This window comes from Phaseolus vulgaris, chromosome 2, assembly GCF_000499845.2.
Source record: "Phaseolus vulgaris cultivar G19833 chromosome 2, P. vulgaris v2.0, whole genome shotgun sequence".
Classification (NCBI taxonomy): domain Eukaryota; kingdom Viridiplantae; phylum Streptophyta; class Magnoliopsida; order Fabales; family Fabaceae; genus Phaseolus; species Phaseolus vulgaris.
This window is the reverse complement of record NC_023758.2, coordinates 46,999,403-47,022,459: the sequence shown is the minus strand read 5'-3', so window position 1 is coordinate 47,022,459 and position 23,057 is coordinate 46,999,403. Positions and strand designations below refer to the sequence as shown.

The window sequence follows — 23,057 nt, the reverse complement described above, 5'->3', positions numbered from 1 at the left end:
CATTTTTCCTCGATGTTTAAGGGGTCGGCACGGTCATTTTCAATGAATAAAAGAAGAATGAGAAATGTGGAGGGAGGGAAGCTCTTCAAGCAATGGCATCATGTTGTGTAGCTCTGCCATATTTCATGTCCATGGTACAATCCAAATAGTACAATATCTAAATTTGTGCTCTAAGGTGTTTTGAATTATCTAATTCAAATAAAATAAAATTTCGGATCAACTTTTTCAAAATTTATTGCAATGGTATACCTTTTCAGATAATTAAATTAGAGACCGTCCATCTTCAAATTATACAATTCAGAAAGTTCATTCAATACTTTGAAAAATCTTATTCAAAAAATAACAAGAAAAAAAAATCAGAGACTGTAATCCTTTTCTAAATTACGTGTCCATGAGTATAGAGCAAGCTATAGAAAGAAATAACCTAATAAATGTTTTTTGTGAAAACTATTTAGTCAACTTTGTCCACAATCGATTCTTACAGTGTTTCAATTTAATTGTGAAATCTCCACTATTGCATTTACGTGGCTTGAGAGAAAAATACTGACAACGTTAAAACACCAACTCCATTGTTCACGTGTTAAATTGTATGTGTTAAATAAGTGATTTTTATTGGGCAAGCTCTTAGACTTACTAAAACTTCAGCTGTTTAGGACATTATGTACACTATATTGGCTCATTGTATATTGATAATTATGTCTAATTCTCAAGAAGCATCTAAATTGAATACTCTGCTATTTTATCAGAAATTACATACGTTCACATATCTGTCACTTCTTTGATGTGCTCGTCTTGTTCCATATTTTTTTGCCCCATGATCTCTTACTTTTGTCATAGTTTTCATGTACTTCTTGTCTTATTCCATATTGTATGCCCCCATGATCCCATATTTCTCTAAAGTTAAGAAGTTTGTAATTTAACCAAACCAAGGACCAATAAAAATTAGCATTCCGGGGAAAAAGTGTGATTGAAACTCGAAAGGATGTTAGGAAGACCTATACGTGAAAATATTATCAGGAAGATGTGATTATACAAGTATTGAATAGATCTAAAGACAAGATATAAGTCTGACCTCAAAATCATGAGACTTTCGCTTGGTATATTGAATTCCCTGTATAAGAATAAACACTCATTCAAGTAATTCGAAACTCCTATACTATGATAAATGACTAAAAATCGCAAGCAAATATCATAGAAAATGATACATCGATATAGCACACAACTGAACAAATTGGGGACCAGGATACAAGATATCGAGGGAGAAAAGCCAGAATGGCATAGGACAAGGAGCACTAGGAAACTTTGAAAGAAAGCAATACTGGAAAAATAAACCAAAAAAAAGCCATGTGCATGACTCGGATGTTACAACAGCTTACGTACATTATTCAAGATTGACTAACATATAAAACAGGGACCAATCCAGCCATCTTGCCATCCCTACCAGGGCGTTTCTTCTTAACCTGCACCACAAAGTAGGCCATCAACAACTGATTCTCCTATGCATAATTGAAAACATGAGGAATCCATGTAAATTCTACTTATCTAGGTATCTACTTGAGATGAAATACAAATACAAATATTGAAGACATACATAAAACCAGCCATCTACTTCGTACTCAATCTCAACATCTTCTCCTGCGGTTAAACTCAACTGCCAGAAAAAACAATGAAAGTAATTATATCATTATATCCATACCTGCCTCTAGATGATACATCAATTCACGAACACAAGAAGCCGAAAGAAATAGTCCAAAGAAATATCGAACATGCATCAAACTAGTCACTGAATATGTAAAGGTCTATGATTCATTTGTGACTGGTTGAATCAGTGTTAATTATATATATTTTAATATTATATAATACAAAATTTAAATTCGAATAAAATGAGCATACTATATAGGCTTGAAATGTAAAAAAAATCAATAACGAAAACGCTAAATAATAGTCATCGACATGTGAACCTAATTTCTAATATTACTGACCCTTTTTTAAGTTTTGTATACTTTTGCATTTCAGGTTCAGATTTGTTAACACATTTACGAGCATTGCATTGTACAGCTGCATGTTTCTTGCCGCCATAGATCTTTCGTCTCAATGACCCCTACTAAAAGTTGATTTCTAATTTCTAACATTACTAAACCATTTTCTTTAAGTTTTGTGTCGTTTTTGCTTTTAGGTCAAGGTTCAAAATTGTGTTTAGTGGCACTAGTTCAACTATTTTGCATCGATTCTTTATTCAACTTTTGTGGATTGTTTAGACATCTGACCTAACCCATTCACAAATTTTCCAGTTAAAACTTACTTCATCGTCTCCTCCTGCTGTAAAGTCATAAAGTGCACTTCCAAATTGAGGATTTCCGGATGAAACTCGTTCGTCATCTTGAGACTCAAAACTGTGCGACCCATTTCCTGCTAGGGGGTTCTCAAATGACTCGTATCTTTGCACGACAGATGATGAATATGAAGGAGGCTCTTCTCTTATCTGAAAAGATTGAGATTTAATATTAAAACTAGATCAGAAGGATAAAATGAAACGAAGTGTTTATTTGGATAAATCTTCTGTATAGGCTTTTCTAGGAAAATAAATAAATAAATTTCTCCATAAACTACAATTAGTTTAATTTATACATAAACTCTTCGCAAAAATTCTCTCATTAATTTCTCTAAAATACTACTTGTAACTTTTATACAGGTTAATTTTAAATTATGGAGAAATTTATTTCCTGCTTTCTTTCTCCCCCCTAATTGTACTTTTATAGAAATCCATCCAAATATACTCTAAAACAAGAAAAGGGATGTTACCGGAGAACCAAGACCCTCACTACCTCGGTTAGCTGGTGCCTTATCCTGCCATGGATAATGTAAATTTCCATAAGTAATTTTCAAATACAAAAGTTGACAACGGCAGAGCTATGATTCAATAAAAAGTGAATAAATGTGTGATAATATGACAACATTCAAGGTAAGGTAATTAGATTAAGAACTCATTGATGCAAAAAATTTGTTAGAGTATTTACAAAATATTTCAGTGGGGGAGAATGATGCACAACTCCCATAATTTCTTCCATTCATGTCACTTTATTATATATTCTGTTTATTCCTTTCACTCCCATAATTCAACACCATATCAGTTTATCATCATACTTTGAGTTTCTATTATTTCTATTTTTCCTTCCCTGCCTAAACCCCACAACCTTTCCAACAATTATATTACAGACTATGGGGTAAAAGGCACTTATCATCCTAAAATATCACTTTGGTGGCACTTTCCACCCTTGTATGACAATTTAAGCATAATACAGCCAAATTTAATACAATTTATAGCAAATTTTCCTTTTCAATATTTAATAGTTAATTTGAACAGTTACATAGTGCACATGTTTTTTGACTAAATATATATTTAAAAGACGATAAAACCCTATATTAAATTTTGCCTCCTAACCGGGTATATTGCTCACAAAAACGTAAACCTGAGAGAATACGATTGAATTGTTTGTTACTCTAGTTGGTTTGTTGTATTAGTAACGCAAAAAGGTATCAATACAACATGGAAATCTGGAATCTCATTTAAAATTACAAAGCAATTATAAATGCCAGTGAAATCTGTTAATCCAAAATTCTTGAAGTGGCTGAAATTACAAGACAAGTATACGTGCCTATTCCATATTTTCACTGTAGAAGCTGATATGGAAACTTTTTAGTGCTTTAAAAGCTTCTCATATTGTATTCAAATAGTTGAAAAAGAAAATCACATGAAATCAACAAGCCGTTTTTTATGCAAAATTATGTGATGCACTGTTCAAGGGTTTATCTAAAAAAGGAACAGTGTGTACTAGAGAAGTTCACCGGAAGAATATGGGACCAACTTATGTGATGCACTGTTCAAGGGTTTATCCAAAAAAGGAACAATGTATACTAGAGAAGTTCACATGAAGAATATACAATCAAATTATAAGAGCCACATGCAACCTCACCATTTCTGATGAGAGGTAATGAATAAAAGTGCGGTTAAAATGATGCAGTTAGTGACAAACATGTACAGGGTAACAAGGTAGCCAAACTCCCTGGTTAAACTTTTCTTTGATAAAGAACTTTTTTATCTTTCAACATATTTTTCTATTAAAAAAACCAATGTGTGCAACTGGGAATCTACACTTGACTCCATCAAAACTCTCTATTAAATTGAATAGAAAGGGAAAATTACAATAAATTGAGTTAAATTGGGGGGCGCATAAAGCTTAAGTTGATATATGGGGTGGAAAGTGAAACTAAAGTAATATTTTACAGGGTTAAGTGCTGTTAACCCAAATAAAATTATATTTGACCCTCCAAAAATGGAAGGCAAGCGCTGACACAGTGGTAAAGTTTCGCCTTGTAGACCAGTTAGTCATGGGTTCAAATCCAGAGACTCAAGCTCTTCGAGCCTTCTAAAACCAGGACATATTAGTTTTTTACCCTCTCATCATCCCATGTTTCTTCACCCACCACCAACAACTTGAAGAGAGAATACTATACAGAAAGCTGACAATTATACTAGTGGTCCCTAAAGACAGATAAATGAGGTCTAAAGGCTAATTGCCTACATACAAACATTGATTCCATGATCTTAATGTCGGAATCCATTTTCAAATGGTTTTCACAGATCAAAAAATATATATAATTCTCTTTGTACCTGTAACCTGATTTCAGAATGTTTATGAAGTTTGTAATCTCAAGTTCAGGGGCAATGTAAAAAGTTATGTTTCTAACTAACACTAATACTAAGAGTTGAACCATTCATTATTCTCATTGCTTCAAAAAATATGCATAAAATATTCAATATAGAGGATTCAGGATAGCATCAAATTAGAAGCACGATGCATTTGGCAAAACAAATTGAATTTTAATCTTAATATTTGGTACCGTAGTTTGTGAATGTCCGGATGGACGCGAACTAAACAGTGAAGGATAGCTCATTCCACCAAAGTGGGATGATATTGAAGTCTCAACTGATCCTGTTGAATCCGGAGATGATGATCCCAATGACTTTGCGTCATCTTCCTGTTTTCACAAGTAATGGATGCAAGTGATACAAACCGCAAAGTTCAAGACCCAATGCATCAGGGTTAAAAAGGATCTGGCTTAATCCTTACCTCTAGCTCCGAAGATTCTAGAAGTGTTTTTGCCCACATATCATCATAGCTAACCGAAGGCCTAGAGATCATATTCTCTTCATCAACTTCCGGGGCATCTGTTCCAGCACCTGCCAGAAATTCATTTACCTAAATCCAAAGAAAAAAAGTATTTTCAACTTAGTTACAAATGACAAGGAATGTTTAGCTTTAAATTTTGCTCACAAATACACACATTCAATGGGATGTTAGCATAGTCCACGTTTTGATTTGGACTATAAAGTTGTTATTCTTTATTAAATAAATTGAACAAAATATGAATTCTGCTGCTAATTTTTTCAACCGCCACTTGCATCTCATTCACCAAATGCAAAAGTTAATGGTCGACTACTGGATTCTAACAAAAAATTTAGAGGCTGGTTGGTAGTCACCACTCAACAATTTGCAGTTTTCTGGCCTGGCATGCCTTTTTACAAATAAGAACATTGAAGAGTCAAGTAAAGAAAACGTTTCTAATTTTCAAAATTCAATTACCTGAAAAGTAATTTTCTTAACATGGGAATGTGAAAATGTAAAAAAACCAGGGCAAGGGGAGTGTGGTTGAAATAACTGAAAATATTAAAAACGATATTTAAATTTTTAAAAAGTAAAATGGCTATATTATCCATTATTTAAATTTATTTTAACAAAAAGTTATGTAAGTTTTTAGTCCAAAACAAAATGTAAAGGTGTTAATGTCCAAAGCAAGCTGAGAAGGTTAGCAATGTGTGTTAAAACTTAAAAGACCAGATCAATTGACATCAGGTGCCAAACTTGACAAGATGACACCTTTAATAACATTTTAAAAGGATAATTTTATTAATCCAACTATGGTATTATAATATTTCATGAAGTAGATAGACTTTACAAAATGTCATATAATTTAAAAACATATTGATACTTCATGACACTTTATTTTAATGTATAACATGTTATGTAAAAAATAAATAAATTTCTGCTATTACATTACATATCTACAAATGTTTAAATTATTAAAAATTAGGTACACATAATCATCAAAATAATATCACATGATTCAGTGGTTTAAGTTAGACACTTGTCTCAATTATCCTATCTTTTCCTATAACTGTGATTAAAAGTGTCTGTTTGTAGAATGTTATCAGAATCTTATGATTCACAACTCAAATTGTACAATTTGACTACCTCACAATTTATATCATAAGATAAATTTTAAATTATCTGTGTCTTACTGTACGAATAAATATGAGCAATCTCATGTCATCATTACGAGTCACACAATTTAGGAACTGAGGGGGCACTTTTGTACTTATCCCAATTGACTATTTCACTATTTTATTTTCCACCCTCTCGTCCAATGAATGCAATCTATTTTTCATTGCTTTCTTTCAATTCTTCTAAAAAAGCACAGGCTTCAGAAACTCATATATAGCTGATAATTTTTTTTTCATAAGATATGGTTAGGTTGTTTTGTCTACTCACATAAGTATTACATTATTCACTATATATCCTCATCTATATGACATAATTGAAGCAGTTTGTCATTGTGTTTGAATCTTATGATTCAATACAATATTCACGGTTGAAAAATTATCTTGGAGATTCACAATTTGAGAACCTATTATGTGTGTGTGCATAGAGAGAGAGGGAGAAGGGAATATAATTTGCAACCACTTAAGCATTAGTAAATATCATTTTATCAAATTAAAGAGAAGCAAGACAAAATAGATAAAAAGCACACCCTATTCATTGCCGGAGCATTGTTTCCCCATAAGCCATCATCACCAAGGTTTGCTGCCCAGGCGTTTACTAGGTCATCATCAAGTGTATCAGGCTCAGCGGGTGGTGGTTGGGATTCATAAATAAGGTCAGATATACCAGTGGCAACAGCTGGATCACTCAAACCAGTGGATGCACTAATGTTGTGGCGTGTTCGATAGATGTCAATGAGTTTGGCACTATAAAAAAATTTACAGTAAAATCACATTTAGAGAATAACACTAATAACATAGCCACAACAAATAAATGTTTCATTGTTTCACCAAAACATTATGACTAAATTATGGAAGAAGTGTCTATGTTTGTTAAACTCTGGAGTTAACTCTAACAATTTTATGATTCTAAGTAGACAAAATTGTTACAAAAACAAGTTAACTCTATCAAATCCTTTTTTGGATAGAATCTGGTAAACTCAGTAAGTTCATATCAACTCACATAAACTCTCGAATTAGAAGCAAGTCCACAAATATGAAATTAACTGTAGATTTTGCTCAAAATGGACCCTACAGCTACAATGACAGCATTTTACCATTACTTACTGATATTGGAAGACATTAACTCCTTTTTAAAATGTTTTCACTTTAATTACTTACGTTTTTTATGAACTTATATCTAATGTAGTCACTTGTACAGTTTGATCTTGTTTAATTATAATGACATATTACACTTTATTATTGAGATTTATTATGGAATCGAAATTGAGAAATATTGTGTTAATAGTATTTTGTAAAGGCTTTATGTCATTAATAGGTTTTTAATATTATTTTTTTATTATGTAAACTCGTAGTTTACAAGTCAACTTTACTGAAGCTTCACAATTTTACATAAACTTTTGAGTTTGACGACCTTAAAAGTGTCATCTATTATGGTACCACTGCTACAGAAACGGGGGATTTCTTGTTTGATGTCCACTCCTAGAAACCAAAAAAGGCTTCTGCTTCACTTTTGCATCTCCCTTTAAAATATATTTTCTGCTTAAGATATAACATTGACAAGTATTAAAATAAATATTTTATAGAGTAACATATTTTATATCCAGACTAAAACTAATGGGATCCAAAAAAAAACGATTCAAATAGGATGGTAACTTTTCAGGTTTGAAAATTACTAAATAAATACGGGGAAAATAATTTCCAAAAAAGTATAGGGACTTTCTGTCTGTATAAAAGCATATATACTTTTAATTTTAACTGAGATTGGTTGCTTTTTCTAGTTCTGTAAACCAAGTGTCACCACCAAATCACAGATTTGTCAATGTCAATTAGGAAACCAAACAGTAAATCATGTCAAGAATTGAATCAAGAGGTGAATCATAAGATTTACAACTCAAATAAAAATATTTGAATATTTTTTCAATAATTAATGGTAACCTAATCAATTGTTAAATGTAAGAAATACAATATAAGACAAAGAATGTTTTATAAATATAATATTTAATATACATAAAAAGGAACTAAATAAATATTGAAAATTTTAATTTAATTATATAAAAGGCAATTTAGGACTAGTTTGTAACCACCAAAAATCCTTTTGAAGTACTGATGATAAAGACTTGGGAGTTTGTCAACTCCTAGTTTAGAACTAGTTTGATAGAATTGCCATTGTAGTTCAACAGCTTGGTAGGACTTGAAGAATTGAAGTGAATCTAGCCCTTCAGTTTGTTATTGCTATTTAGCCACAAAATATATTTACTTGATTGTGTATGTTGATGAAATTATATTACAAGTAGTCATCAACATGGTTACATGGCATTACACATGTGAATATATTTGTCACCATTTTCAAACAAAAAGATCTTGACAAACTTTAGTACTTCCAAAGAATAGAGGAGGTACAATCCAAGAATGGTACTGTGATTTCTCATAGTAAGTGTGAAATGGATATCTCAGACAATTGGGGCCAAATATGAGGACACTCCTATGAATCCTTGTGCCAAACTTCTGCCAAGGCAAGGAAAGTCACTTTCAATCTCAAAGGGTACAGAAAACTGAACGATTGTTATTTGTCCAGATCTCCTTTGTTGTCTGTCCTCAGTCATTTACTTGACTCACCCTTTGAAGGATATTGGAATGTGGTTTTTAGCATCCTAAAATATATTACAGGAGTTTCAGGAGAAGGTCTCTTGTAAGAAGACAAAGGTCATACTTGATTGTGGGATACTCAAATGCAGGTTGGGCAATCCGACTTACAAGATCCACTTCTGACATTAGCGACAATTTGATTTCTTGGAAAATAAAAAATTGAAGTGATGTTGCAAAATCAAGCACAAAACTGGTTATCAAGTCATGGCTTCAGCAGTTGTGAACTTATTTGTCTCAAACAGCTACTCAAAGAATTGAGATTTGGGGAGGCTACACAAATGATAATCATATGTGACAAACAGACAACCTTTTAAATTGCCTCAAACTGTAAGAACAGGTAATCTTAAATAGACTTTATTGAAAAGTTGCTATGTGCTTTGTGTTCTACCTAGCTTCTAGATATGACCTTTCTTATTTTTTTCTCTTTCCTCTCATCCATTGTATCTGAACTTCCAATGTCATTATAAATATGAGAACTTGACAGAGGGGAATCAAGCTCTGTAATTTACTCTCTATTCTTTTGTATTCATTTCAATTGAGATAGACTGTCACTTCATTAGGAGAACATCTTATATAGCAACATTACTACTAATTTCATCAATTCAAATTATTATTGGAAGATGTTCTCACCAAGACTGAGAAATTAGAAACCAATACAGATTAGATTTACTTTTGAAACATGCCAAAGGTAATAACTAAGCTACAAATACACTAAGGTTTTAATTTTTGCAAATGCCTAATGAACTTAAGGACAAAGTTCAAATAATGACAAAAAAAACAGAACCACAAAAAATGTCAACACTGAAAGCCAAAAAAAGGTTCCTTGGCCCATGTTAAAAAGTTATCCTTCTGATGCACTACCCTGTAAGCAGAAGAGCCTTCAAGTCTCTTTAGATACATAAGAAATATGCAAAATTAGCTCATATACGGAATGCACTTCAATAAATTGGTACCTTATCGGGCCCTGAGGGAGATACTTTGCTCTTGGAACATAACAAAACAATGAAACAAGGTCTAGCAGCCTTTCATGGGTTTCATATAGTTTCTTCAGTTCATCATCAGTCCATTCTTTCTTAGCATTGTCATGATTGCGTACTTCCCTGTTTATAAGCAGTACATGAACATTAGTAATCAGGATCATCCATTTTGAAACAAGTATGTAAGATCTGGCTCTCACTTGATCAAATCATCTTGTGCTCTATACATCTCATCCAAAACCTTTATCATAGGACTTAATAAAACTCCAAGGCCTGTACCACTTGCTCCTTGATCTTCTCCATTACTAAGATGCATATCAGAGAACTGCGACTGAAGACCACCTTGTGACAAAGTGTGCAGAAACTCATAAATCTGTAACCTGAAAGGTTCACCAGACCTTATTGCCATCGTTGTGAGAGCCTGAGCAGCAATAATTCTAATCTGCTTGTTCATTTAACAGAGAATACTTAAGTTAAACAGCAAGAGAAAATAACAATGAGGTAAAAATATGCAATGATACATATGACAAGTGGCTGAATCAGACCAAAATTTTGGGGAGGCCAACCAACACTACTGTTAACTAATGAAGTATATCATTGTTCTCATAGTGTAGTGTGATACCATTTAAACAACCAAACAAGTAAAGAAAGGAAAAAACACTCAAATGGTAATATATACCTCCCAGCTGCCATTGAGTGCACACCTCTGGAGCCTCGTCAAGGCACCAGCTAGAGTAGGATTACGAGAACTAGCAGCAGCTACCATTTTATCAGCATCTAACATCATCAAAGCAGTACCAGGCGGGGTAGCAGATTCCCAAGCATATTCAGATGCAGCATAATTTGCGTTTTCCCCAAGAAACCATACCTAACAGTACCAAGTGTCAAAAAAAGACTTGATTCAACTTTTTTTTTTGGTTGTAGAAGCCAAAGAGTGAGTAAGGTCTTCTGAATAAATAACAATGCTTACTGCAGCTTGGACTAGTCTTTGTAATGCAAGAGCAGACTTTGGGTCAGATGCAGACACCCTATCCACTGAAGTAAAACCAAGCATAGAACCTGGCTGCGGAGGTGGTAGATCAAGTACAATTGTCACTGCTTCTAAAGCTTTATGTTTCCCATCAGGACCGGCTCCAACAAGACAAGTCTGGAAATAGATATTCATTTAGTCAATCATTATTACAAGTAAAAACCATCAAGGAAACTCAAATTTGATCAAATGAACCGGGTATGTCTGTGCATGCATCTACTATGTAATGTCATGTGGATGTGTTGCTTCAGAAGTTTTGCAGTTTGCATTTGTCTCTACTTAACATTATTTGACCACTCCATTATAAACAGAGTACCAAGCACATCAATTAAAAAAAACTGTCAAGGCAAACTGACCTTCCAAAGCAGTTGTAACACATCAGCATCAACCTTTCCTGGAACTTTCGTAGCAAATATCCTTGCAATTTCAAGAAGAGTAACAGCCATATCTGGGGAAGCCTTCAAAGCAAAAATGAAAAAACTAGTGAGCAAACTTACAAAGTTTATGAGGAAGACTACTAATAAGATGTTGTTGTCACTTCAGAAAAGCACAATTATAAAAATCTCACTGACATTCAAGTTCATATACCCCCTCCTTTATACCACCCATGGCTTTTATACCTGCAGTGCATGGGGTGGGGTGGGGTGGGGAGAATGCACACAGACTGAATATATGAACATAATTCACCATTTACTAACAAGGTGTTAAAAGAAAAGGAATGTTAGATATAAAATCATTAATGATCCTTTCACTTAACAACTTAATAGGAGAGTTGGTCTTTGACATGATATCAAACCCTACATGACCAAATGATCAAGAGTTTGACCCTATTTTTTTCAAATAGGGTTGAATTAGTGCAAAAGTGATGCACATTCTATGCTTCAAGCTCAAAAGGATCACGTGTGAAAGGGGTCATGCAAGGTATAAATCATCTATAAGCCTTCACTTGACAGATTAAAATTAATAGAGTTGGCCTTTTACAGCCAGCGGATCAATCTATATTATTGACAAAAAGATTGCTAAAATTCAACCATATTGCCAATTGCCTCATCATTTTTCAGGTAATGCTTTGTTGAATATATTCAAGTATGCTTAACAATGACATATCATTCACAAGAGAAAGTCCACATACCTTAAAACGAGCATGCAAGGTGAGTAGTACGTCATTCAAAAGTGATGCTGACCAAGATGGATCGGAAAGTTCTGATGCAATTATAGACTCTAGTTCATCGAATGAGTCAAACGGACCTTGCATCCAGATTAATGCCTTGAGCACCATGGCTCGGACATAAACACATTCGCAGGCAACAGTCGTCCGTACCACTTCCATTAATGAAGCCAACAAACCTGCGACGGTATCTCTGCCAGCAGTTCCATTAGATACTGAAGAAGTTCTTCGGATGCCTACATCAAGGTATCAATTAAGTACATAAATAATATTTCAACATACCAAGATATCACTAAGACTGTATCTAAACTTGTGTATTAGATTTGTTTTAGGATAACTAATCCCGTGCAACTATTGAGAGGCAATCAAACTGCACTTCTATTGTGTCTGACCTTACTTTACATGAAACTCAAAGACACATTGAATTGGAATTTTCTTTGTGCAAAAAACTCAGCAAGGATTCATTTTGACTACAAGTGGATGGAGAACTACCAGACTTCTTTACAAAAGTCTTTTAAGATTAACCTATATTATCCAGCATGAAAAGGAGTGTTACAGAAGAATCCTGTGTATGTTAACAGTATTAAACACAGATAGTAACCATGCGTGTACTAAACCAAGTTTACAAGTACAAACACAGACACAAGCAGCCTAATTAATTGAATTCATTATACAAGCATATACATTTATTTCTAAAAAAGTAATCAGAAGCAATACCTACCATCAATACAAATCTCAAAATACAATCTGAAAAGCATGGCTAAACAAAAGGAACAACCGAAAAAAAAAAAAAAACTAGAGGGCGAAGAACATGAAGACATTACCATATAAAACTGAGCATAAATATTATGATTGTCAAGGATCAACTGTCCAAAAAGCTTAAGTCATTTCATGAGGCCAAATATTGGTTTTATATCTCTTGACAATTCTATTTAATATCCAAGAACCTTTGTAACTATCTGTGCTATATCTAATTATCTATAATAATCAAGACATACTAAAAGGCTTGTTTACAATGATATGCAAGCATGCACCACTAAACACACAATAAAAATTACTTTCAGGATGTGTGCTTTCATCTGAATCATTATAATCTGTAGAATCAGCAAATGTGTTGACATTTGCTCCTTCTTCAATATCCTGTATGCCCATAGCAAAGGCAGCAGCCCGACTTTTCCCCATCTCCTGTACAACTCTAGCTGCTGCATGAAGCACGGGTCTAGAAAAGCTACGGAAAGAACTCTCTAACCTGAAAAGCATTAAATAATAGACAAGGTGCATAAAAATTAGACAGTTTCAACATCACCCAAGTCAATGACTTCATAATTCAACAAGAAAAATCAACATGCATGCAGAAATACACAAATGAGTTTTTGAACCTTCTCATTACAAGTTTTATAAGAGGCTGAGGACGTTTCATCTTCTGAGATTTATCTTTAGAACTTTCTTTTGATGATGCATCTGGTAACTTGAGAATTTCCCTGGTCAGTCGATACCACCCAGTTGCACGCTCCTCAGTCCTAGAATGTGTAAACATAATAAGATTGCAACTCCCAGTCACAATACAGAAGGTTAACAGTAAAATCAAAACTAAAAATATGATTAGGAAGGTAGAGATAAATTCCACCTCTCAGTATTATCATATTTTCCTAGTACACATAAAATTGCCTCAAAACAGACTCGTTCACTGGGATCCAACAGAAGCTGGTAGAGCACTGAATTGAACTGAGATCTAATATCTGGTCTCTCTGTATATGCATGCAAAACAGAAATTTAATCATAGCATATTTACCAAGGATCAATTTTAATTAAACACAATTTTTTAATACACCAACCATCTAAAGCTCTAGCCCTTGATATTGTACAGCACAACCTCGCCAGAGAAACTCTAGCAAGAACATCGTGCAAATGGAGAATATCTTGTAACGCCCCTGTACATAGACCAAAATAGTCATCACAAACCTATTTAATTGTGGTGGAACAGCATAAAGATAGTAAGTTATAAATATTCACAAAGCCTTATTATTTGCAGAAATACTCATTAATTAAGTATGCAGAAATTTTCCTCTCCAATTACAAACAAATCATGAGATGGAAGTAATATAAGTGTTTTGACATACTTTACTGACCAAAAACTGGTTCATAATCATTATCTACTGTTTTTTACCGAAAAAAGAAGATTCCCCATCAATGTAAAATTCAAACAAAATAGAAGGAAAGATGGAAGAAACAATGAAGATCCAATTAGCATACCTCCAGGCTGCACATGCTTTCCTGCATAAGAATATCCAGGAAGCATTAGATTTAAGGGAATTTTAAGAAAATTGTTTCTAACATTATATTACAAAAGAATGTGCAATTAAAAACAATTTAATGGAAAAATATTATGAAGATTTAAACTCTTACCTAAGGCCATTGCAACAGCATAAGGATCCCTGGTAGCTATCTCAGAAACAATTTCAAGAGCATGCCTCACAGCAACTGGATCAGCAAATGAAATCCTGCATTCAACTTTGTTTAGTTTTGAAAACTACAGACAAGAAACAAGGGAAGAATGCAAAAGTGAATAATTAATAAAGTTGCTCAAAGAGAGGTCACGAACTATTTGTTCCTCAAAGTTTTGGTTGTAGGGGTAACTTACCCTTGTACAGCATAATGCAAAAATGCAGGATTTCCAGGATCCAGAGGGAGCCTTCTCAGAGCACTTAAGGCAGCATATTGTAGATTGCTTCGGATGATAGACTATATGATCAAGCACATAACACGTTAGAAACATAATATGATACCATTCAAGTGTCTTCATCTAATAACTTAGTTTTTGGGACTATTGGTTTGTGAAATGGTATCAAAGCCTCTATGACCAAGAGGAGGTCTAGAGTTTGATCTTAGTCACACACATCAATCTAATAAATAGCTGAATATCAGCACTAGGGATGTGGTCTTAATAGTGTAATAGAGAGTTCTTCTCGTTTCTCTGTTAGCTGATTGGCTATCTGCCACATCAACATAGTTAGTTCACTGTAAGCTAATTAGCTATTTGCCACATCAGCATAGTTAGTTATTTTCTTTGCAAGCTGATTGACTAGTTAGAGCCACATCAACAGCTTCTCTTATACTCCCTCTCTATAACTATATAAACTGATCTCTTCTCTTAAGAAATCAGAATATCAATAACAATTACAAAGTTTCCCTAAATTCTCTTTTCTCTTAGAACCCTAGATCTATGTTTTCTAATTATCCATGGCTCTTGAATGAGCGGGTGTGTTAGAGATGTAACATAAAATCATTCAAGTGTTTTCACCTAAAAACAGAAGTGGTTAAGTCATATCTATGCCAAAGCAAGCTGTGTCATGTAACTTTCAAAATCTGACATATCCCCTTTTTCTTTTTCAGCAGAGCTGACATATCCCCATTACTATGTCATATCATATCAGTAAAAGTCGGTGTTTCATATGCAGTATACTCAGTACCAGCAATCATGAATTCTGGGGCAACTGTATTTCCATCTTTTAGCAAGGTTCTTTTCAGTTATAGATGTACGACTCAAGGAACCCCATCTGAATATTTGACAAAGAAAATCCCCAATAAAATAAATTAGCAAGAAACCACAAGGAAGCTAAACACCTATTCGGTAAAATATTTAACTATAACAATATTTGGTCAAAAGCTCTAGCATTATGGTCTGATTAAAATAGAAGGTATTCAAAGACAGGTTTATGCTACAAAAGTTATCCCCTAGAGATATTCATCCTGGTGTTAAACCCCTATTTTATCTTTTTCTCATACTGCAGGACATTGTCAGCTCTCAAGTTTAATCTTGTCAGGAGTTGCCATTCAATTTTGAAAAGTCTCTTTCTGTAGATCTTTTTCCACCTTGATTGGCTGTCTACTTTACGTCGTGTCCTACTTTTTGAGGATCTACATATATTTCGGAATATATTTTTGAGCATCAAAATATTTATTACAAAATGCAATATAAAGACTCAGTGTCAAAATCTGTTGTTTTCTCTCAGTGAAAGAATACTATACTATCAGGAACAAAGATAGGCATCACAGTTGCTCTAATTGCTTGCTCTGACTACATTTTTATGACCTTGAATTCTACATTCCTTTGAATGAAAAGAGGACACAGTTCCATTAGCTATAAAAAAATTCTTTAAATTTTAAAAAGAAAAAGACAAATATCAGGATAGAAGAAAAAATAGTACAAATCAGTGATCTTACATCTTTATCTCCACCTTTAGCCCCAAGTATGCCTCTCTTTCGCTTTTGCTGAGCATCACCAACCTAAAAATCATTAAAGGCAGAAAAAGTGAAGAAAGTTCAAGTACCATAATTTCAAAAAACCTTTTTAATAAAGAAAGAATACTTATGGAGAAAGCGAGGAATAATTAAAACAACTTATATTCTGGATAGAGGTGCCTACAAGAATAACTAAAAATAAATGGGAAAAAAAACAACATCGTACACAATAAAGATAATAGGAAGCACAAACCTTCTCTAGTATGCCAAAAACAATTTCATACAATCTGGACAAAACATCAGAGTTGGTCTCAGGAGCATATGTAAGTGCCTTCAACGATTGCAATCTTCGAGCATGAACTTCAAAACATAAGTTGAATACAAGTCATTAATTGACTCATAATCTCAAATGAAAATTGAAGACCTACTTCAAAAACTAAAATGTGTGCATCTTTTAACAAGATGACCAAGTTAATTATCAACAGGACAAAATTATGTTTACCAAAAAGAAAATCATTCCATGAGCATAATTCCAATAATTTAATCAAGAAATTTAGATAATTATATTAACTCTAGATGCCAAGTATCATTGTACTGTATTACTGCATTTTTAAAGACAACATTGCCACAATGACATACATACTGAGATGCAAAATCCAAAATACTGATTGCAGTTTGCACCAATTACAATACAACTACGGAAGCTTCAATAAAAGTTCTTCTAGTCAAATGGTATGAATACAACAAATATGCCCCTCAAGATAAACCATAATTTCAAATAATTCTCATGCAGGGAGAGTTAATCATCAATACATCCAAATAGATAATAGAATTGTTGAATCCAATCCAAATAATATATCACCATCATAGCAGAAAAGTTTGATTCAGACTCTATTTTCCTCCTTTCTCTTGTGAAATAGATATTTTTTTTTACCAAATAAGAGGTCCCAATTCAAAGGCAATATTAAGAATGGCTATGCTGCACAATTAAAATATAAAAGAGTGCATCAATCATGCCATTTTAGTGCAATTGTCCAATTTTATTAGTCAGAGCAAAATCCCATCCAATTTATTTATTTAGTCTATTGGTTTTGTCCAAACTTTCCCACCTGACTGGAATAATTCATTTCTCTGAATTTTCCTTCCTCTAATGTACCAATTTCACTTTATGCTTTAAATTTCAGACAAAAATTTATCCAAAACTCTTTTCATGAATGCATTTTTTGTAAAGGACAGTAGACAAGACAGAAGAAATGCCTTTTGCCTTGTCAACAAACAACATAATATATGTGAGTGTATGCCATAGTTCTTAAAATCTTCAGGTAAAACCATTTACAAAATTGCTGCAGTGAACAAGGAGTAAAGAGTACTAATTCACCCCACATGAGTTCTAAGGATATTTGTACTTAAGATTCAAATTAACCTCCCAAAAGAAACTATAACTCCTTCTCACCTCAAGCTAAAACATATAACCCCATTCACAAATACATATACATGTATGCGACCTTACGCTTAAAATTAATAAAATAAAACCATTAAACTAAACATGAGTAACCACTCACATTCAGTTTCAGAGTTATTGGATGCTGCAGTAAGCTGCTCTACTATTCTAGGCACAACATCAGCTCGAGTAACACCTCCAACTGCATCAATATCAGCCAGAGCATCCCAGTTAGGAGTGGGTATCCCACCACCGGTGCTCAAACCTTGGGCACCAGTGTCAGACAAAATTCTGGCCAGGTAGTAATAGACATATCGAAGAACACTTCTATCTTCACACTGCTGATTAAGCTGCAAAACAGAGACAAAGATACAAGACTTCATCAACACATTAAGCAGGGGTAAACAAATTCCAAAAGGAACAATCATTAAGACATAATGATAATAATAGAAATAGTGATGATGATGTAAGCTACATGGTACATTATTATTCAAAAATAATAATAATAATAAATTCAGCAGCAGGACTGTCCATTAAAAAAATTACCACAAGTATGCCATAGGCCTACAAAGACAAACCTAGGGAGTAAGAAGTTTCAATCTTATAAATAAAAAGAACAACACAGGCTACATTGAAGACAAAAATACTAATATGAAAGCAGCTTTAGGAAATCAGGACATACCACATGCATAAGAGAAGACCAGAAACAAATTATAAGCAAATATTCGAGTTCAAAGGAGTTGGAGCATACCATGAGAAGAGAGGGAGCCAATGAAGGGTCCACAGAATTATACACTGCAAGTTTTGGGAACACATGATGCACTAATTGCCGTTGAGAACTTTTCTGAAGCCAAATTACCATAATAAACAAAACATGAGATAATATACCAACCACGAAAGCACGTTAGTGCACCTATTTCAACAAACATTTTTGTGAGCACTAATAGGAGAAATAAACAAAAAGATAAAATGACATAGGTTAGTCAAATCAACTTATGCACTTAACTTTTATAGAATTGTGAACTTAACTTTTATAGAAGTTTTTTTTCTAAGCTTCACCGAAAGTTTAAGTGCCGAAGTTAATTTTGCTTATTGGAGAAGCTCAATTCCTTTAATTTACTTCTTCTCTAAGTGCTGATAGAGAAGCCAAGTTTATCCAAACAGGAATCTCACAGAGAAAGTGACAACACTCACCTGATCAGAAGCGGCAGCTAGTTCGTGAATACTTCTAGCGAGTTGTGAATACGAAACTGGCTGCAAAAGCAAGCGAGAACGAAGATCAAACGCACAGAATCATGCACCACCAATACTATCTTCCGCATAAGACCAGACTTCAATGTGCAATATCATATCAACTAAACTCTACTTGATAATAACACCGAATTTCCAAGTACATATGCAAAATCGATGTAGCTGCACTCAAAACTAACTGATCCACGACCAAAAACAAATTCAATTACGAAGCAACGCAAATTCTTGCAGAAGAGGCGACATCGCTGTACCTTTTTCTTTTGTCTTTGCGGCATGATATTGGTCCTAACTGGATGCAAAGCAGCTTTAGCAGCAGAAATGGTATCGTTCTGGATCTGCATCAACGCCGCTCTCTTCGATCTCTTTTCCGCCGTAGGCCTACCTAACGCCGAGGGCAGAGATGCCGGTGGCGTCGGCGCCGTAGATGCGGCCGAAGACGACGATGACGCTGTCTTCGGCGCAGGGTCCGCCGTTATCAGATCCATGAGTGTTGTTCCCGACGAGTCCTAACCAAAATCAAAGTTAAGAAAGTGAAGGTTAGAGTTGGAATTGCTAAGGAAATGTAATGAGTGCGTATAAGAACTAAGCACAGAGTGAGGATTTACGGCCATTTTGCTTGAGGTGTGATGGAAGGAACCCTTTCGCTATCTTCTCTATTGTACGAGCTACGCTAATTCGTCACCGCGGGGTGGCCAACCGTGAGAATGGACTATTTCCGCCATCGTTTTTATTCGTCTTTTTTTAAAAAACTCTAGTTGCCCTTTGACACTTTTTTTTAGGATTTTTAATATTAATTAATATGTTTTAATAATTAAAAAAAAAAGGTAAGATTAACCTTTTTATATAAACAAATAAGTGCGCGACTTCTTATTATAATAAAAAATATGTATTTCAAAATTTAATTATTATAGGAATATTAAAATAAAATAGTTATCTTTTACTATTTATTATAATTTTAATTATAATAACTAATCAAAATTAATTGTGTTTATAAGAATAAAATGGTGAGAGAGTATAAAAGAGTAGTTATAAAATACAATTTTCATTAAATATATAAAATTAATTACCTGCTTTGGATTTAAATTATTAATTTTTTATTTATGTCGATTTATTAAAGTATAACACTTACTCATAGGACTACCAAAAAAAATATTCACAAGTATTTAAAATAACATAGCCTAGTGCAATCTTGATATTGGGTGGTTGCGAGTTAAAATATAGTTTTCAAACAAAAAAACAATAACTATAACATGTTATAAAGTTGTCTATGATTTTTTCCTTGAGAAAATTAAAATTAGAGTTATTTTTTTAAAGAAAACTTAGCATAATTTCCAAATTAAAAAAAAATGAAAACAACCTTCATGACTCAAATGGTAAAAAAATATGAATTTATGTGACTAAAATTTGTAATGAATATTTAATAGATATCTTGAGCAGTGAATATATGTATTTTAGTTATTTCTTAATAGAATCAGTATAAGTATCATGTTAGTAAATATTTATTATTTATTATTAAAAAAATTATTTAAATATTTTTAAAAAGTTAAATAATTAAAATAAAATTATTGATGAAAGAAATATTAATGACTAAAAAACTATTTTAAAATTGATTTTATATATTTATATTTTTTATTTACATTTGTGAAATTAAAGTTTTTAAGAGAAGTAATATTTTTAAACTTATATTTTGTAGGAGAACTTATTTAAATTTGATTTTAGAGAGACTCAATTTATTAGGATTAATATTTTATTATGTAGAGTGTTCCATCCCTCTTGATTGCAATTAGTAAACCCTTAAACTCATAAGAATTCCATTAAGTTAGGTATAATTTATGAGGTTCGGACACTATACTTCTAAGTGACTCGTATGACATGTATCTATGAAGTGTCAAATTTGAAAAATATTTGTATTTCTACCATTCTAGCACGGTTTTAACACAATTTTAAAAATATTAATACATTCATTTTCTAAAAACTCAAACTTATTGTATAAATTTTTATTATGATTATAAAAATAAATAACAAATTTTTTTGAACCCATCATGAAAAACAATTTTCTACTTAAAAAAAACTGAAACATATTTGTTCACATAAATTTTTATTATTAATTTATATAATTCATAATTATTAATATATAGATTTGTGTTATCATGTCCTATATTTTAAAAATTATACATATCTATACATGTCTTTATCGTACCAGTGTCTAGGTAATTATTAATAAGTCAATAAAAAAAATATAGAATAAAAGTAATAAGACATGCAACTTGTAATCAACATATGGGAACAAGTTAACGCTGTGAAATCATGGTTTGAATTCAAAATCCTATATAAAGGCTACTTCAACTATTTCATGGAAGATATGGAAATAGCTTTGACATCAAAATTGAAAAAAAAAATCTCTTTGTATGAATGAAATCACTCTACTTATGTTAATTTTAATGTCTCAAAAATATTATAGGTTTAGGAGTGATTAACTAATATATATATATATATATATATATATATATAAAATAAAAAATAAAAATAAGAGTATGTCAACTTTTGTGTTTTTTCAAAACTCTTCTTTCTCTCTAGTCTAACTAGTTTTTCTTCCTTTATTTTCTTTTAGTTTTCTAAGATATTATATTGTCATATTTTTAATACGGGTGAAATAGTGGTTATTAAGATTATTTTTAACTAGTTAGAATTTGTTTTAAAGCAAAATATTTTTTGTTTAAAGTCTTTTTTTACCTTTTTTTAAAATATTTCAAGGTTTTATATTATAAAAGTTATTATCTCAATTTATTCAACTTACTTTTGAATTTAATTTAGTAGGTGGTGCGTGGGTCGTTTCTCACATTAAAACATGCGGAAGGTAAGTTTAGTATGTGATATCATTTTCAAGTAACTCACATTTAATTTTTTTTTTTCATAACAAATTTTTTTAGGAATCTTAAATAATTCCTTGTTTTTTATTTAAATTTGATTATGATGTATAATATATTAATTGATGACGATGTACCATATGATACAAATGATAGCAGATACATAAATAATTAGATCGTCGAGAGTGATTATCGAGAAGAAGATTCAAAATTAATATCTCAAACATTCATCGTATTTGAGATTCATGAAAAACAACATATACATTTAACTTTAGAAATACAAGCAGATTTATAAGAAGAAAAGAGTAGGAAGCAAGAAATGTAGAATATTTTTCATAATGAATACCCTTTATAATATTTGAATATGTCCTTAACCAAAACATTTGTTCGTAGTGATCAAAATTTTATTCACATAATCACATTTGCAACCTTATTATTGAAGTCCAATATTTTATTTTAATCTATTCTTTCCTTATTTTTTAATCCAACCTTTCATTTCAATATATTTATATGTTGTTAATTTCTTCTCCTCTTTCATGGTTCTAATCTTTATTTCGTGGGAAGTATAAATTGTTGAAATTTATTTTTAACCAATGAAATTGAATTATGTTTTGGAAATGAGTTAAAGTGCCCTGAGTTTATTGTATATATATTAAATCATGTGGCGTGTGATATATATTAACGATGTAGTATGTCTCATTTTCTACATAAATTCATAATCGAGTAAAAAGTTTTTCACTTTCTATATTAGTTGCATTCACATGAGTTTATAATTGACATAAAATATAAAAAAATAACTAATATTAAAAGTCTTTATTTAATAATGTAAATTAATGAAATAAGAAAATGAGACGGGAAAATCTAACCCAACAATATTCATATGCAGGTTTCTTATTTCAAAATTATAAAAACATTTAGTTAATTTTAGTTATTCTTTTAAATCCTTGTAATATAGCTCATCATTTGAATTAAGTATAGTAATATAAAGGTAGTATGCATCTTAATATTGTCCTAAATTCCTATAGATTAAATAATATTTTTTTTTTATAAAATCAGTGGCAAAAATGGTGTCCTAGACAGAAAGTCGTACCT

The 23,057-nt window shown here is 32.2% G+C and overlaps 1 protein-coding gene across 3 annotated transcripts; it reads right to left on the bottom strand.

Annotated features, from left to right (window-relative positions):
- Window positions 1–585: 585 nt before the first annotated feature.
- LOC137812766 (uncharacterized) lies at window positions 586–19,867 on the bottom strand. 3 transcript variants are annotated; one of them, XM_068614961.1, is made up of 29 exons: window positions 19,704–19,867; window positions 19,350–19,604; window positions 19,042–19,101; window positions 18,599–18,691; window positions 17,969–18,197; window positions 16,660–16,766; window positions 16,389–16,451; window positions 14,806–14,906; window positions 14,571–14,665; window positions 14,418–14,438; window positions 14,000–14,095; window positions 13,792–13,912; window positions 13,544–13,684; window positions 13,223–13,413; window positions 12,129–12,400; window positions 11,353–11,454; window positions 10,937–11,113; window positions 10,646–10,834; window positions 10,167–10,408; window positions 9,943–10,089; window positions 6,871–7,087; window positions 5,133–5,261; window positions 4,903–5,040; window positions 2,803–2,847; window positions 2,303–2,482; window positions 1,592–1,651; window positions 1,381–1,460; window positions 1,073–1,111; window positions 586–995 (listed from the first exon to the last, which is right to left on the bottom strand). In XM_068614961.1, exons 1-27 carry the CDS (start codon window positions 19,707–19,709, stop codon window positions 1,386–1,388), a joined length of 3,552 nt encoding a protein of 1,183 aa, XP_068471062.1. In that variant the 5' UTR covers window positions 19,710–19,867; the 3' UTR covers window positions 586–995; window positions 1,073–1,111; window positions 1,381–1,385. The 3 variants fall into 3 exon arrangements, with proteins under 3 accessions (XP_068471062.1, XP_068471060.1, XP_068471059.1); XM_068614959.1 differs by having other exon boundaries at window positions 586–1,111; XM_068614958.1 differs by lacking the exons at window positions 586–995; window positions 1,073–1,111 and having other exon boundaries at window positions 1,167–1,460.
- Window positions 19,868–23,057: the final 3,190 nt, after the last annotated feature.